At 29.8% G+C, this 17,845-nt stretch overlaps 2 protein-coding genes across 3 annotated transcripts; one reads left to right on the forward strand and one right to left on the reverse strand.

The window, feature by feature from the left end:
• Positions 1 to 3,168: 3,168 nt before the first annotated feature.
• Positions 3,169 to 8,183, reverse strand: LOC130976947 (triacylglycerol lipase 2-like). Its single transcript, XM_057901907.1, has 9 exons — positions 8,026 to 8,183; positions 7,033 to 7,140; positions 6,583 to 6,723; positions 5,652 to 5,762; positions 5,253 to 5,396; positions 5,127 to 5,167; positions 4,509 to 4,588; positions 4,309 to 4,404; positions 3,169 to 3,507 (listed from the first exon to the last, which is right to left on the reverse strand). The coding sequence occupies exons 1-9, from the start codon at positions 8,176 to 8,178 to the stop codon at positions 3,188 to 3,190; spliced, it is 1,194 nt and encodes a 397-aa protein (XP_057757890.1). The 5' UTR covers positions 8,179 to 8,183; the 3' UTR covers positions 3,169 to 3,187.
• A 4,757-nt stretch (positions 8,184 to 12,940) lies between these two features.
• On the forward strand, positions 12,941 to 16,599 carry LOC130973342 (uncharacterized). 2 transcript variants are annotated; one of them, XM_057897826.1, is made up of 5 exons: positions 12,941 to 13,219; positions 14,147 to 14,211; positions 14,297 to 14,357; positions 14,686 to 14,832; positions 16,087 to 16,599. In XM_057897826.1, the coding sequence occupies exons 1-5, from the start codon at positions 12,985 to 12,987 to the stop codon at positions 16,206 to 16,208; spliced, it is 630 nt and encodes a 209-aa protein (XP_057753809.1). In that variant the 5' UTR covers positions 12,941 to 12,984; the 3' UTR covers positions 16,209 to 16,599. The 2 variants fall into 2 exon arrangements, with proteins under 2 accessions (XP_057753809.1, XP_057753808.1); XM_057897825.1 differs by having other exon boundaries at positions 12,943 to 13,219; positions 16,084 to 16,411.
• Positions 16,600 to 17,845: the final 1,246 nt, after the last annotated feature.

The following is a 17,845-nucleotide window of genomic DNA, read 5'->3' on the forward strand; positions in this document are numbered from 1 at the left end:
GGTTCGTCTGAGGGACGGCGAAGATATTTATTTTCTCTACTTTGTGTTTTCCTTAGAATCTCTCCACTTTTGTTTTGAAAAGATTATATTATGTGCTGAACTCTTTTAGAACTTGCCTATAGAGGCTCTTATGTTTCCTTTGGGAGAGATTAGGATGTACTGTTGTCAACTACTTTCATACTGTACCCTAGCCGGCCTAAACTTCGCGGGTCGCGACTAGTGGCTATTACTTATGTTATATATATATCTATCCGTTATCTATCTCTTAATCTCCTTTATGCCTTGTCCGTTTATCGCTTTCGGCTTCACGTTTTATCTTTTCGTTGTCGAAACGTGAGTGATACGTCTTCGCGATTTTATTTCTACTCTTTTCAGGCTTCTCGATTAATACTCCTTTCGAAATTACCTATATTTATATATTAAAAAAAAAATCCACCTGAGAGTCGTACCACCGTAATATCATTGACTTATGACTCGAGCATAAGGATTTGAATATTAGGGTGTTACATTATGGTATCAGAGCAGTTCGTCCTCGTGAGCCTGAGGGATGGAACTGCTTATGCTTCAATGCATACTCTGAGTCTGTGCCTGTGCTAGTTAGGGTATCTAACTGATACATCTAGCATGAAGTCCATGAGTGTACCTTTGGTACTTTGAAGCACTATACTTCCGATATTGAGACTGATCAACTTGATATCGATTGTTTGGTGTCATAGGAACCAGATGGCGCCTCGTGGACCCAGTCAGGGACGTGAGAGAGATCGTACTAGTACGCAGGAACCGGAAGTCAACCCGAATAACCCGGTAAACCTTATGGCGGCGTTGGAGAATATGGCTGCTGCTATGCAAGCCACTGCGGAGGCTCTTGGGCAACAGATAAACAATAATGGCAATGGCGGAAGGGAAGCTCAGGGCCCGATGACACTGGCAACTTTCTTAAAGGTTAATCCACCTAAGTTCAAGGGGACCACCAATCCGACTGAAGCTGATACTTGGTTTCAGGCCATGGAGCGAGCGCTGCAAGCGCAGTTGGTTCCTGAAGAGCAGCGTGTTGAATTTGCTACCTATCTGCTCATGGAGGAAGCATCGCATTGGTGGCAAGGGGCTCGACGTATCCTGCAACAGGGGAATGATCATATCACTTGGGATGCCTTCCAGGTGAAATTCTATAAGAAGTACTTTTCGAATTCCGCCAGAACAGCCAAGGAATTGGAGTTACTGCAGCTGAAGCAAGGTGCTATGTCCGTATCTGAGTATACAGACAAATTTGAGGAGCTATTCAGGTTTTCCCGCATGTGTCAGGGAGCTCCGGGAGACTTCGAGAAATGGAAGTGTATTAAGTATGAGGTAGGACTTCGAAGTGAAATCCTGAACTCCGTTGGACCGATGGAGATTAGGGTCTTCTCCGAACTTGTGAACAAGAGCTGTATTGCTGAAGAATGTGTGAGGAAGGCTGTTGAGGCGAAGAATGACCGTTGGGAGTCCCACCGCAGGGAGCACAATCAAGAATACCCAACAAGGGGTCAAGAGTTTAAGAGAAGAGGATACCCACAACGTTTTCCTCAAAGGCGAAATGACTTTGCGACGAGTGAGGAGTCCCAAAGAAACGGTAAGGGAAAACGGGCAGCGGCTGCTTCTAATGTTTTGAGCTGTCAGAGGTGTGGAAGTCATCACCCAAATAGGCCATGCCGATTGGGGTTAGGTGTATGTTACAAGTGCGGGTCACCAGGGCATGTATCAAGAAATTGCCAACAAGGAGGGAGTCAGGATACGGGCCGATTGCGACAGTAAGATTGAGGTAATTATTATCATCAAGCTTAAAGGACAGTGCATGATTTTATAATACCGCCTGTACAGTTAAACTGAGAATGTCGAGCTTAATATTAGACTGAGAAGCAAACCGGATGGTCCGAGTAAGGAATTGCCTTAATACAAATGGATAAATGCCTATGATGTAAATGATTTTCTGTTGAGAATGATGTGTTGTGTTTGTTATGTAGTTGGATGAATTCTAGATTTTTGGTAAAACGGATTGACCCGTGACTTTTAGTTCCTTTGATTTAAATAGATAAGAAATGGTCCTAAATGATGGATTTGGAAACGTTGATTTGAAATGCCAATCATGCTAAGTTGTGGTTGGGTACTTGAGAAAATAAGTGATGGAGCTAATACTTGACGAGAAATCAAAGTGGCGTAGCGGAAGGTTGCTAAAGCGTTAGCATAATATGGTAATAGTAAGGAAAAGTGGGATATGATTAGAAATGCCTTATGCTTTGAGTACTTAAAAGTTTAGTGAGCTTATACAGATAATGATTCTAGATAATTGGAATTAATTGCGGCTGTGAGCCTTGATGGTTCTGAAACGGATGAGAAAATTATCATTTGATGCGTAATCAGATTTAGATGATGATTGAGTACAAGTTGTTGTGTTCGAGAGATGAGTGCTATGATGTTTGGTCATGGTGACCTTGGATTTAGATCAAGATTTGTAATGATCGGTTTCAGAGGAATCGTTTGGAAACCTTTAAATTGCAATGCTGATGTGGTACTGAGATTGGTTTGAGGGAACCCGTGACGGGTGGTAAACTCCAATTTTTGGGGAGGTGCTGTTGAAAATTTTCCCAAGAATTTGAAGGAGTATTTGGTCATGTTTTTTAAAATGATTTTTGATCTGAGTAACTTCAACAAAAGAGATGTGTCTTGAAAGCTTTTATAGATTATTAGAGGAAAGCGGATTCTTAAGAATTTGTCAGCTTGTTAGTACAAACTCATTGGATTCTAAAAATGAAGAAAGCTTTGATTGATTATAGTGATGTGTGATGATGGCTATGATTAACGATGATGACAATATTATTGATGACATGATTTGAGATTTAATAGGGTATTACAAAATACATAGACAATTTCATTTTGTTTTGCACTATCTATTATTGACAGAAGAACATATGTGTCTACTGTTTAAAGTTGTGAATTAAGGACCTAATTGATATTAATTTTTTTTTCAATGACTAATTAATCCTAAATTGAAATCCTCGATAATCTAATTGTCACTTTACTAGAAAAAATTATGTTTTGATTGGCAAAAAACATAAGATATATAGTACATATATTTCATTAAAGCTTGATATAAACTTGATTATTTTAGCAGATCTGATCTGATGTTGAATAAGTGAATAACAATTGGTAATCAATTATCATTGAAGAAAGCCATAATAGGATCATAAACAATTTGTTTAGCATTGACACCCATAACGAAATCAGCATGAGCATAGTTTTGTATAAACAAGAAGACAAGCTTATTCTTATGATGATCTTTGAGGTCCGTGAGCAAAAGCTTGACATCGTTTACATCAGATAACATATCTTGTCCACCATAGCTTAGGAAAAGTGGGAACCCATTTGGAATACTAGCCATATCATAAAGAGGAGGACTAGCCTCTCCATAGTGTTGTATATTTTGTTCTTCATTACCATAATCATACTTTGCTATTTTTCCTGTTCTTATCACTACTCATAATTCATACAAAAGTGAAGTTTATTAGAAGCTATAGATGAATATGAAGAAGTATTAGTTCAATAATTTATAATTTTACAAAATATAAATAAAAGTAAAGTGATAAATAAATATTTGAAGATTTATATTTTGGACAAATTAGTTTTTAAATAAAAAAAAGGTAAGAAAAAAATCTTAAACGGTCTCTGACAATTATCTCGAAAGACAACAAGGTTCTTAACAAAAAAAACTCAACCCAATCCCTGACCTTTATTTTTATGGAACTGATTAGTCTATGTGTAAAAAAAAAAAAAGTCAATATTATTTTTTTGGCACAAAAACTAATCAGTCCAAAAAAAATCAGTGACCGGATTGATTTTTTTTTTTTTGAGAAGCCTCATAGTCCTTTCAAGGTAATTCTCAAGAGTTGGATGGGGTATTCACTCAAAAAAGTACTAATAAATTCTTCTAAAATAATAAATATAGACAAATAAATTTAAATTAAAACTTTTTATCCTAATCATAAAAAATAATTTGAAAGTAATGTATTATATTTATTATTCTAAAGAATTTTATTGATAATTTTTTTAGAGACTATTCTGTCCGAAATATAAATTTTCATGGATTTATTTGTTAATTTATTCTATAAATAAAATGCTTCATTTCAAACAATATCTAACTAGTTACAAAAATAAAATGATTAGTCAAAAACTTTATTGACTAGTCATAAAATAAGTATTTCAACATAAAATATCTAATAGGAAAAATATCTAACAGTAATAAATTCTCAAACATTACCTAATTAAAATACTTACTTTGTGATAGATGTATCAAATTCTTGGTAGATGATGGTTGCGGTTCATTATTAAGAAATATATTTATTCTCGAAGAATTTATGCAACAATTGGGACCTAAAATTTTAATTAACAAATATTAAAATAAAGTCTCATTTTGGTGGAATCAACATATACATGCATTGATGAGTGAAAATCATCATTCTAATAACATTAAGTACCTGTAAAAACAGTCATTAGATCTGAACAATTCAGTTTTAAGCTTCTGCAAATGCCCTCTAGAAATTTGGATGCAACATTCCTTATCATTAGAAAATATATTGTCAAAAAAGAGATTTGTGTTAGTTGATTCTATATCCAAAAGAAATTAATATCACATATGAGTGTTCTGGCTGCGTTTGTTTATAACTACGAGACACTGAGATAAATATACAAAATTGTATTTGGCAGATGAGACATGGATAGAGACATTGTGTTTAGAAATACTAAATTAGTACATTTTGTGTTCATCATGACAAAAAGACATAAAAACTATAACAAAAAATATAATTTATTTTTATTTTTTATTTTATTATTTTTGTTAATTTTTCATAATTATATTTTTTATTATTATATATTTTTTTTCAAATTTTTTAAATAAAAAATGAAAATAAAATTGACTTGTTCTAATTTATTACCAAATAAAATACAAGAATACTAATTTTTGTATTTCTATCTTTTGTGTCTTGTTTTCCGTCTCTTGTCTAATCCTCTTTTCAGACCTAAATCCAGTCTAATATACAGTAAAAATTAAAATGACATAATAATAAATGAAATTTTCAGTTATGATTTTGTCATACTCATTGGGAATGAATTCATGAAGGCCCAACCAGTAAACATCCTGTCAAAATATAAAGTGAAAAAAATTACATCAAATAATTTTGCATCATTTTAAATTTTCTTTGCTCAAATAGTATATATCTTACATTTGCTATGAAAAGGTCGGCAGCAAGCTTTGTTGGTTGCGACATAATTTGATTCAAATGAGCAATCGGGCTAAGTAATGCGGCTGATCTCAACATATTCATTAGTTGCTCTTCAGAGAATGCAGCTAATGCTGTTAAAGTTCCCTAAAATTAAATTTCATGTTATCTTTACGCATAAACACAGATTTACATATAATTTTGATATACTGACAATAAAAATTTTACACAATCGTTCAATTATATTCGTTTTTTTAAATGATTATTCAAGTGTTTAATGTGAAAAGTTATTATTTTACTGTTGTGGCATTATGTAATTAAATACACATGTAAAATTTACATTGAGAGTGTATTAAAATTAAATTATTTAATTAAAATAATAAAAGTTAAACCCAAACTCACCAAGGAATGACCTACGTAGTGCATTTTCTGAGCGGTATGATTGAATACATAACTGAGTGAAGCAGGAAGATCATAACTTACTAACTCATCCCATGACCAATCCCAATATGCCTATTATAATAATAGAATAAATTAACAACCAACCAATTAGAGGTTACCAAATTGGCTTCTTAATACATATCTCGGATGCATGAAGTTCGAAATCTGCCGGCATTTTATTTGCATGTATGGTATTTGTCTATTTGAGATGTGATTATACATTTAAATACATAAATTATCTCAAAAAAATATATATTAATAAATAAAATATTTATTTTATTGTCCTATATATGCATATGTTTAGGAGGTAGAGAAATGAAACGAGGATCTATTAGTGATAGGCAATGGACGATTGTGTAAATTAACAAAAATTAACAAAAAATAAGCAACCAATGTAGAAACCTACATAGAGTGTAAATTTCAAAACTAATAAGGTGGAATTTCATATCTATTTGTACATTTATAAATACTAATTAACAACTTTTTTCTGTCTTTTTCTTTTTACTTTTTAGGAGAAGAAGCAGAGAACTTCAAATAAAAGGGTTTGAAAATTGTAAAGGAAAAAGTTGGAAATCTTATTTATTTGGCTTCAAATTTAGATATGAATGTGAATCTATGTAGTTTGAAAATAATGATAGGAACCAAATTTTTCAGGTTTTAAAAAATTATTTTGTTTATATTAAAATTTAAATTCTAAATTCTAAATATTTAATTAGACAATTTAAATTATAAATCCTAAATTTTAAATTCTCTTAAAAATGAAAATCTTAAAATTAAAAGAAAATCACTAATATTGACAAAATAAAAGTTGGCTCTCATCTGGATATAGCTTTTATGAAACATCAAGAGCAGGGCTAAGTGTATTTTACTAAAAAATAAAAAATAAAAGAACCATGTCATTAGGACTAAATGATGTATGGGCGCTGCTATATTTTGTCCCACGAGTGTTGGCAAGCCACACATCAAAGCCTTTGTCCGCTAAGATATATGCCAATGATTCTTCCGGAGTGTTGAACAACCATGTTATAGCATCCTTTAAAAAAAAAAAAGTTAAAAAAAAATCTAGCAACAACAATGATAGAGAAAGTACAGGAAACTACTAGAGTATTTGTATAATGTGTACAATAGAGTTTACGATTATTATTCCGGATATTCGGATAATTATTCTAGATAATATGAGTGTATTGTGTTTGAAAAATTAGTAGTATTTTATTTTGGATGTTTATTTTTTAATTTATATTGAGCCAAATAAATAACTCATTGTACACATTATATAAATACTCTATTGGCTCCCTAATAAAATTCACAATAATATTGTTGTCTCAACAAGCAATGCACCTACGATAAAGAGACCATGTTGCAAAAGAACTGGTGGCTTGTCTGCTGCCTTACCGGATCGCCCCGCCGGCATCCTCTGCAGGCTAAGAATGTAGCCATCTACCGTCGTAACCTGATCCAGTTTAACAAAAAAAATCCCTCAAAAAATAAATGCCTCTAATTAATGGCGTTGTAAAAATATAACAATTCATATTGTCTCTTTTAATTATTTTAAATTTTTGAGATAATTAATATCATGATATGGTATATAAAAAAATATTTTGTTAGGGAGTCAATAAAATATTTGTACAAATGTATACAATGAGCTATTTATTTGGTCAAATATAAGTTAAAAAATGAACATTCAGAATAAAATACTACTAATTTTTCAAACACAATACTCTCATATTATCTAGAATAACCATCCGGATACAGGATAATAAACATCTGATATTCTACTGAATCAAACATTCATAAATCTCCATTGTACACATTATACAGATACTTCAATAGCTTCCTATACTTCTTCATAAAAAAACTTACTTGAAGAAACGGGAAAAGATATAATAATTATTTATATTATTTTTTTATCAATTTAATTTTTTGAAAAAAAATATATAATGACAAACATAAATAATATAAAACTTAAAATAATATAATCATAATAAATATATGAGGAAGTATATAGAGTCAATAGAATATTTGTACGATGTGTACAATAAAAGTTTAGGGATGTCCAATTCAATATTAGAGTTATAATCATTAGTGTTACTTTTTTCTATCAACTTAAACTTTTGAAATGAGTGGTATCATGACATGGTATCAGATTTCTTATTCTATTAACTCTCTAACAATATTCTAAATATATATTAAAATTAGTTATTAAAATTAACTACTAGTGTATAATATATATTAAAATATACAATACATATAAAAAAATTAAATTATAAATATATTTATACACAAATATATTATAATTGATTTAGTGACTAATTTTTTATATACAAATAATATTTACCTTGTGTTCTTCACAAGTATAACCCTGTGTCTCTACCATTCTCTTGCAAATACCGTCATCTGTGTATAGTGTTTTCCTCGCATGTGCTTCTGCAATAACGCAAATGAAGAACACGAGAAGCAGACTCGCTAAAATCATGTTCATCATCGACATTGTGGTTATCATGGTCTAATGCGTCACCGGAAATGAAAAATGCTTTCATTTTATAACCAACTTTTGTTGTGCAAGGACAAAAATTTGAGAAAGATTTTGCATTTTACAAGTTTTAACGTTTTCTTTTTGGATGGACTTGTAATTAATATGTTTACAAAACTATGATCAATGTATATATACTTGGCGTTTGAACAAAGGCATTGAAGTTGAATGGGTAATTTTTAATTAGGATAAGAGTTATTTAAATAAAGACGCTTAAAACGTCTTTTTTTTAAATGTTTTAAAGTAATTATAATTCAATACATATATTTGATTAAATTATGTTATTTTTATCAAAATTAGATAAGATAAATTAATTTGGCCAAAAAATTGATAAATTATATTTTGAACCGGTCTAAATAATTTTTTTTATAAAAAATAATTACAATATTTTTATTATAAAAAATGATTAAAATATTCTTTTATATATATATATATATATTAAGAATCATCAATTTTAATCCTTTTCTTTTTTTTTTTTGTGTCATTATAGAATTATAATTTAAGATTTTTAAAATTAAAAAATATATATAATAAAAATATTTTAATCATTTTTTATAATAAATTTATTGTACGTAGTCATTTTCTATAAAAGAGAATATTAATTTAAATCGGTTCAAAGTTTTATTTATTGATTTTTTGACCAAATCAATTTGTCTGATATAATTTTGACAAAAATAATATAGTTTAATCAATTATATATATACTAAATTTTAGTTCATAACAAACATTTTAAAAAAAAAGACATTTTAAACATTTTTATTAGAGTGTCTCCCTTTAATTATTTATATTTTGTTGACTTTCAAAATTAAGTATTGTTTATTTTGACATAACGTATCCGCCAGGATTTTGAAGATTGAATGTTCATTTGTCCTTTATAAATTTTAACCTGTGATATTAGACATGTAATGTAGCCATGGAAAATGATGTTTATATATTTTTTTTCTATATATATGTATATATTTTGGTAATAAGTTCACTAGAGTATCAACAAAAAATAGCTAATTTCGGTAAATAAACAAACAAATCTAATGACTTATTATTAATGTTTTTTAAGTTGTTCCTTTACTCCTATTCATTTTTTTTTTTTACTTTATTTCACTTTCAAGTGTTCTTTTTACTTAATTTTTATTTTATGTTTTTATGGTTTTTAGTTTTTGGTTAGTTCCTTTTAATGTTCCATTGTTGCCTAACTTTTAAATTGTTGGTTAAATTAATGTTTACTTCTTAAATTTTTTCTATAGTTTAAAAGATAAAATTTTTATCTTTTTCACTTCTTATCAATTATTTTTAAAATAAAAAAATTATCGAAATGATAATTGATTTGGATAGTTGCTAAAACTCGAGTCATCACTAAATTAAACATAGGGACTGACTTCCACTAATATTTAGAGACCGATTTTTACCAAAGGACCACCAAACCATTGATTAATGAGATTCATCACAAAAAAAATCAATTACTAAATAGTAACCAATTTTTCGGTTGCTAAATTGATATGGTCACTAAAAATTGATGGCTAAATAGCAAATTTTTTTTGTTGCTAGATCAGTCGCTAATAACTATTTTCAATTTATCCCTCGATAGCAACTAACTTTTTAGTCTCCAAATCAGTCAGTAATACGTAATCTAAAAATCTTAAAATTGATCATTAAATCAGTCACTATTAGTGTTTTTGTCCGTAATAACATTACGGGAGTATAAATCTTTTAAAACTATATCAATGTTATTTTAATATTATAGATTATGACAGAAAATTAAATATTTATATAATCAAATTACTTTTACAAAAAGATCATATGAGAAAAAGCTTCCATCAGCTAAATTATATGTAATAAATATTTGAAGAAAAAGAAGTAAAAATATAAATTAAAAAGATAAGTGATAAAAATTTGAAACTAAATAAAAAAACTAAAAAAATATGCATATTATAATAATAATAATAATAATAATAATAATAATAATAATAATAATAGAATATTAATATGAATAATATTATGAAATTATTTTTTAATTATATTTAATTATAAATTTAGTATATTTCTTATAATTTTATGAATTTATTTAAATTATATTATATTATTAATTTTATTTTTTTTTATAAAACAGAAATGTAAAAAGAGATAGAGAATGAGAGAGAAAGATAAAAAAAAAGGAGAGGGAGTTTGTTAATTTTGAAGGGAAAGATTTAATATAATTGTAATGAAAGAATATCTCGTGACATATTTTAGTTTATCAACTTACTAATATAAAATATAAATTATAAGTTATAAAGGATATAGAGAAATAAAAAAGGGGAAAGAGGTAGATAAGAGGATGAAGGTAGAAAATTTATTGATTTTGGAGAAAATATTTTATTTTAATTTTAATAAGAGAGTGACATGTGACATATTTTAGTTGTTAAATAATAATATAATATATAGCTATATTTTAATTTTAATATTTTAATTTTGTAATTAGCCATTGATAATGATATATAAAAGAGATAAAGTAAATATAAGAATAAGAGAGATAGAGAAAGAGAGAGAAAGAGAAGGATCGGAGAGAATTCTTTAATTTGAAAGGAAAGATATTTGATTTCAATTACAATAAAAAAGTGACATGTGAACATTTTAATTGTAAAATTAGTAATAGATAAAGATTACTACTTTTCTAATTATAAATTTTAACTAAAATTCATATATACCATATTAAACTTGGAATTTTAGATATAATTATAATTCAACAAAATATAAAAATATCAAACATATGTTATTTTTTCATATAAATACCAAATAGCATTCACAATGTTCATAACTCATAGGAAAGAATAATGTTTACATAATTAATAAAAATAGCATATGTTCCGGGGCTTACCTAGAACCGGACGGTGGTTGGACTTGTTTGAGGCCCAAGCGCTGGAGGAGTGTGGTCTCCGACTTGGTGTATGTTTGGGAGCCGCCTCCGAGTTGTGTGTTCCAAGAGATGGGGGGTGGTACCTGCAAAGATACTCCGATGCCTAAGTCAGCATGGGGTTAAGCAGGTTTAGAATGTATTGGAACTTTGAGATACCTGAGGGGTGTCAGGGTATTTATAGTGGTGATCCAATAACCACCGTTGGAGTAGTGCCACCTTTTTAGGTGGATAACCGTCCCTTTTATCTAGGGATTGTTGGGATATGGCTTCTAGAAGTGGTTAGAGAGATTTTAGGGGCAGTTACTTATTTGAATAAGTGTTATCTGCCAGCTATCTCTTGCGCCCGACTTCTTTGGAAAGAAGTCTGTGTTGAGTCCGACCTCTTCTAAAGAGGTCGGTGAATAACGAAGGCCAATCTTTGGATTGTGCCTTTTGGTGTATTTAGACCTGAGCCTTAGTGTTGGGTCAGTGTATAAACAGCATATATATTCTATCGATGGATATAAGTATTGGACAGAAATTGAAAAAAATATCATAATTTTTTTGGCTCAGTTTTGTTATCATTTTGGCTACATAATTTGTAACTTTGTGTAAACTCTAATTAGAATTAAACTAATAAATCATATTCATCAATGTAAACTCTTTAGTTGAGTAATTTGAGAAATTAACCGATCTCATGTATGTACATGTGTAATCATGAAGTATATATATAAAAATTTTAGATTAAATGTTTTTGTAACAAGTTAAAATATTTTATACTATGTAATAATAATAATAATATATTTATCGTTAAAGTATATTAAATTCAATAATATTTTGTAACACAGTTAAAATATTAAAAATAAATTAAATTTATTATATTAATAATAAATATATATTTTATATTATTATTACTAATATATATAATTTGTTAAAAAATATTTTAATCAAATAGACTAAAGTGTATGTTCTTTTATTATTATAAGAAAAAATATATATTTTAAAAATAAAAAAAATGAAAATATCATTTAGACATCTCATAAAAAAAAATATTTTTACTTATTTATATTAATATATATTCCATATTTTACACACATACATACAAATTTTTATATATAATTATAATAGAGAACATAAATAATAATTAAAAAAATATAAATTTTTATTTATATAGAATTATAAATTATATTAATATTATTTGAATTAATTCGTGAGCTCGAATTAATTTACGAGCTTTAGTAAAATTAATTTAAAATTTATAAACAAATTCAATTATTAATAAATCAAACGTGATCTTAAATTTGGACTAACACGTCCGGTCTAATTCTAATTGTTATTTGTGATATATTAAGTTGGATAGTGCTGAATAATGCTTGAATTATAGCGTTTTTGGAGACACACTTATTTATTTTAAAAATTAATGTAGATTTTATTTTGTTTGAAACAAAATAATTTAAATATTCTAATTCAGGGTAAAAAAAATAAAATAAGTAAAGTGAATATTTATTTTAGTAAATATTTTTTAAATTATTTATTTCAGTAATTATTATAATTAATTTATTTTTTGGTTTTTCACGGTATCCCCTAACCCGCCAGGTCAAGGACTGATCCGTCGCAGGACTGAGCTCCATTTAAGGGTTTGCCGCTGGCCAATGGGTTGCTGCATGCACAAGGCGGTATTCGAACCCCCGACACTTGCTTAAGCGAACTAGTGAGCTAACCACTAGACCAACCCAACTTGGTTATAATTAATTTATTTATTAAAATAAAAAATCTAGTGAATAGGTGATCCAAGAAGAATTGAAGATATTATCCAAAATCTAGTGAAGCATTAAATGGGCGCCACATAGACCAGTCGATGTGGGATTAAGTGCTCATAATGTAAGAAAGAATGAATGTGTGATATGATAAGGTATGAAATGGAAAGCATTGTGCATCCTGTATCCATTGGAAGAATTCCAAAGTATCAAGTCATAAACTCAAATGCAACTTCTCTAAGTGTAGGCGTAAGCCACAAGTGCTTGTTTTCTCAGCTGCCAAGCCTCAGACTCAAATCAAAGGGACTGGCTTTGGGAGCCATACACGCCTCAGCCTCTGATGCTTCACAAAAATGGCTTCTTCAGCCAGTTGGTCAGTTCACTTCCATCTTTTGCCTCACTCTAATAACTTTCATCACCTCATAACTCAGAAAAATTATTATTACGAGAAATGTTAGAATTTATTGTTTTTGGTTATCAATTAATCATTAATATTAAAAAAAATAGGATAAAGTATATTATTGGATTGGAATTAGAGAATTGATGACTAAGTGTGAGAGGCTTTTTATTTTTAGCATTGTGATTCAAAATGGTGTTTTTCAGCAATGTGAATACTTCATGTATTTTTTTTATGGATACCATAAATTCGAGAGTCAAATTTGTTGTTTTAATTTAAAAAAAAAATCAAATCTAAGGGTCAGATTTGTGATTTACAATTTTGTTTTAACAAAACTGACTCGATTTGTTTATCCTTTGAAAAAATTTTCAACCCCCACAATTCTGAAGCTCAGATTTCTCTATTATCCCAAATGAAAGCTTAAGTTTTGTTTCCAAAACCAAACTAAGTCTCCGATTTGTGAATTCTAATTTATCTCTATATCCGTAAAAAACACACCATTTTTTTATAATTGAGCATAACATATTCTAAATTTCCATAACTAAAAGAATTAGCCTAAGTGAGAGCCATAAAAAATCTCTATTATTATTATTATTATTAGAATAAATAGTTATTTTGGTATCTAAAATTTTGATTTTGTCAAAACGGACTCACACATTTATTTTTGATAAAATGCTCTAATCATTAACCCATCACTTTGAATGATTAGATCATTTTGTCAAAATGAAAATGTTAGTACAGGTTTGGTAAATTATCCCGATGGATTAGATAACTAATAAGCTCAATCCTTCATAAAGTTATCCATTTGAACTCTTCAGTTACCCGCTTAAAGCACTAGTTGTTGAATAGGATTGTTTTTTTCTATTTGGAAACAAAACTGATCTAATCTACTTGCATTGATAGGAGATGGAGATACAAGGCACATAGGCTTCAAAGTTGAGATGCCAGGTGCATATGAAATTGCTTCTGTAAGTGATAGATGTATATGAATCATTATACTTTTATATGGCTGAATATACTTCACATTAACTAGCTTCTTTTTGAATTATCCAGCGTGAGGTGACAGTTGGACGCGTTCCGGAGAAAGCTGACTTGGTGATTCCTGTTGCAACAGGTAAAATGTACGAGCAATATTAGATGACTATCAGAATTTATTGTTTTTTGCCACAGTTAGCCGTCAATGTTTAAAAGTACAGGATAAAATATGTCGTTGGATTACTAAACTAAAGGAACTGAGATGATGACTAAGTAATGATCAAAAACAATAAATTCTGATAGCTCCTAGCATTTCTCGAAAAGTACCACTTTGTGACGCATCTGTTTTATTCTTTGTGCACTATGCTTTGTTATCGATTAAATTAACCAATTCAAGTTGAACTATTTCGGCAATTAACAATTCAGTGATCTGATGTCAAATATAAAATTTGCTCTTACACTTGCAGTTTCGGCAGTGCATGCACGCATTCAGAAGAAACAAGGAAATCTTCTTGTCACAGATTTGGATAGCACCAATGGTACATTCGTCGACGACAAGCGGCTGAGACCGGGAGTAGTTACCACTGTATCTCCGGGGAGTAATATTACATTTGGTACCTACTGCAACACATCTTTATCCACTTGGTTATTTTTCTTAAGGAACGCTAGAAGACCATTAGAATTTATTGTTTTTGGCTATTAGTTAGCTATCAATTTTAAAAGTATGTGATAAAATATGTTACTGGAGATAGTACCTCGAATAAATGAATTTAAACGTAAAAGGGGTTATTCCTATGTCACTTAGGAGTTTTTTTTTCCTTATAAGAAAAGAAAAAACGAGTGCATGCTCATGTTACTCTTTGAAATTTGGTGCTTAAATCAAGTTGGTCCATGAAAAAAAATATTTGAATTAACTTGTTAATTGATATTTTCTATGAATCATGTTACTCCCTATGAACACTTCTGTGTCACTCCAATGACTAGTTGATGTGGAGGATGACATTAGACTTGTTGGAAGAGGTGTGAATAGTAGTTAGTGTGGGATGAGAAGTGTGAATACATATTTCTATGACGCAAACCTTAGAACTGCATTGAATAATATAGATGCTTTTAGTTTTCTACAATTATCTCAAAAGACAACGAGGCTCTTGATAAAAAAAACCCAACCCGGTCCCTGAGCTTTACTTTTATGGGACTGATTAGCCGTTGTGCCAAAAAAAGTCAATGTTGTTTTTTTTTTGTACAGGGGCTAATCAGTCCCCCGGCCGGGTTGAGTGTTTTTTTTTTTCTTGGGGGCCTCGTTGTCCTTCGAGATAATTGTCAGGGGCCGGGTGGGGTATTTACTCTTATTAATAAGTCAGGAATTAGAAAAGCAAAGGAACTCTCAAGGATCCATAATGTTCGCATTCTCATACATTCTTAGTTTTCTTGTTAGCTTGAGCTCCAAGTTTAGTTGTAAATAAGAACAGAGATGGAGGTAATAAGGTAGAAGGGTAAGAAAGTAAAAATTACATGATGTTAGAGAGGTTGGTCAATTGATTGGGAAGTTAGTTGGTCTCAGAAGAGGGAGTTGGAACTCTCTAAAGTCCTTTGAAGTTTGAAAAATTGTCAACAATCCCCACCAATGACAATAATACAGTATCTTTTCTTACAATTTTGCTTTTGCTTCTACTTTTGCATCTGATTCTAGTGTCCAACAAAGATGTTGCTATGTCGAACTTTAAGATGTTCTGACATAAATCTCTTTGGTGTTTATGCTACATTTCGTCCACAACTCAAGTTTTCATAGTTTTTCAAAATGATATGCTCATGAAATGCATACCATAACAAAAGAAGTACTACAATAATCATGATTTTTTCGTCAGGAGACACCCATCTGGCTATGTTTCGTGTATCGAAGGTCGAAGAAGATACAACTGCAGACACCAATGAAGAAATAGAAGCTGCGGAAGAAACTGATAAGGAACCTGATAATGCTCAAACGGGTTGAACATCCTGGTGTCTGTTTTGTATCTGCTCTACTTAGAATAGTGTATGCTACAACAACCAAAAAAAGGATAAAAAAAATAATAATAATTGTGCATGCTACATCAGGTATACATGTTTTGTGTACTGAGAATAATAAAACTGTGCATATTGTGATGAAAATGATTTTATCATGTTGTCATGATGCCTTGGTGGTTGCTTAAATTTTATTAGATCTTCGATATTGCCATCAGGAACATGCAGCAAAGGTAACAAGATTTTGCAGATGCAATTACTCAAACTCAGAACAGCCATTAATTATGAACAGCCAATCATCATCTAAGTAAGATGCTGCAAGAAAGTCTTTGTATTCATCAGATTATGCCTTCACTCTTCCACCACTTTACTTACTTTTAATAGGGTCAAGGAGTAATTTTTTTTTTTCCAAAGGAAGAGTGAAGATTGCTTTCTTATAATAAAAATTAAAATATAGCATTTAAAAGAGCTACAGAGACTAAGAGAAAATAAGTTTTAGTATTGTGTTTGGTGTAAAGTGGGAGATAGAAACTGAAATAAAAATGAAGTTCTAATTTAATTTGCACAAAGAGAGAATTTGAAATTAATTAATTGAAATAAGAGTATTTTAGGTATAAAATGTTATTAAAGTTTCAGTTTTCGTTCTAAAAAATTTCGATCCACTGTGTCTCCACTTTTTGGAAGTATAAATTTTAGAGACAGAGATTGAAATTTTAGTACTTGAGTCAACAAACATGATCTTGAATCTCAGTCTTCCTATTTCCGTTCCATTACCTCAAAACACACCTCAAAACATGCTACCTAATAAAGACATCATGTGAAATACTGAAATATACATTTATAAAAAATTTAATTACAATGTTAGGTTGGTGTTTGATTCAATTTGAGTCAAGTTTAAGCCTGAAAAGACTCGTTGAAAGAATATTTGTTTAATCCAAATAGTAGAATATTTAAGATTTTCTGAGGAATGGATGTAACCTCTTTAGCGGCACCAATATACTTCCGATGTTTATCTTCTTAACCTTATCATTCTTTTCTTTCGTGTAGTTATGGAATGTTTTGATTCAAAGTTAAATAAAAAAATATGTCTAAGTCGTTTTGACATCTCAAAAGTATTTATCTGTCTTAGAAAATATAGTAATAAACACAAAAATAATTTTAAAAATATCTTCATAGAGAGACACATTTCATTTATTTAAAAAAAGTACAAGCACAATTAACTCCTTCTTCTGTTTTATTTATCTTAGAGTAAAAGATAAATAAGTCTCTAACCTTTTTTTTGGACATTTTTGTCTTTGACCATTGAAAAATATGTTTAAATTCCTGACGTTCTTAAAAGTTGGACGGATCAGTCCTTCCGTCCAAATGTCTCTGTCAGACCCAACGAAAAAGTTTGATGTGGCTCCCGTAATGCTTGTCACGCGTAAGCGTCTCCTGGAAGACTTTCCTCTCACGTGTACGCGTCGTCATGAATTCTCCATTAATTAAGAGGGAAGTCTGCCAGGCACGTGACAAGAGCCACGTCATACTTTTTCATTGGGTCTGACAGAGGCATTTGGATGAAAGGACTAATTCGTCCAACTTTTAAGGACGTCAGAAATTTAAAAGTATTTTTCAATGATCAAA

Source organism: Arachis stenosperma, chromosome 4 (assembly GCF_014773155.1).
Source record: "Arachis stenosperma cultivar V10309 chromosome 4, arast.V10309.gnm1.PFL2, whole genome shotgun sequence".
Classification (NCBI taxonomy): Eukaryota; Viridiplantae; Streptophyta; class Magnoliopsida; order Fabales; family Fabaceae; genus Arachis; species Arachis stenosperma.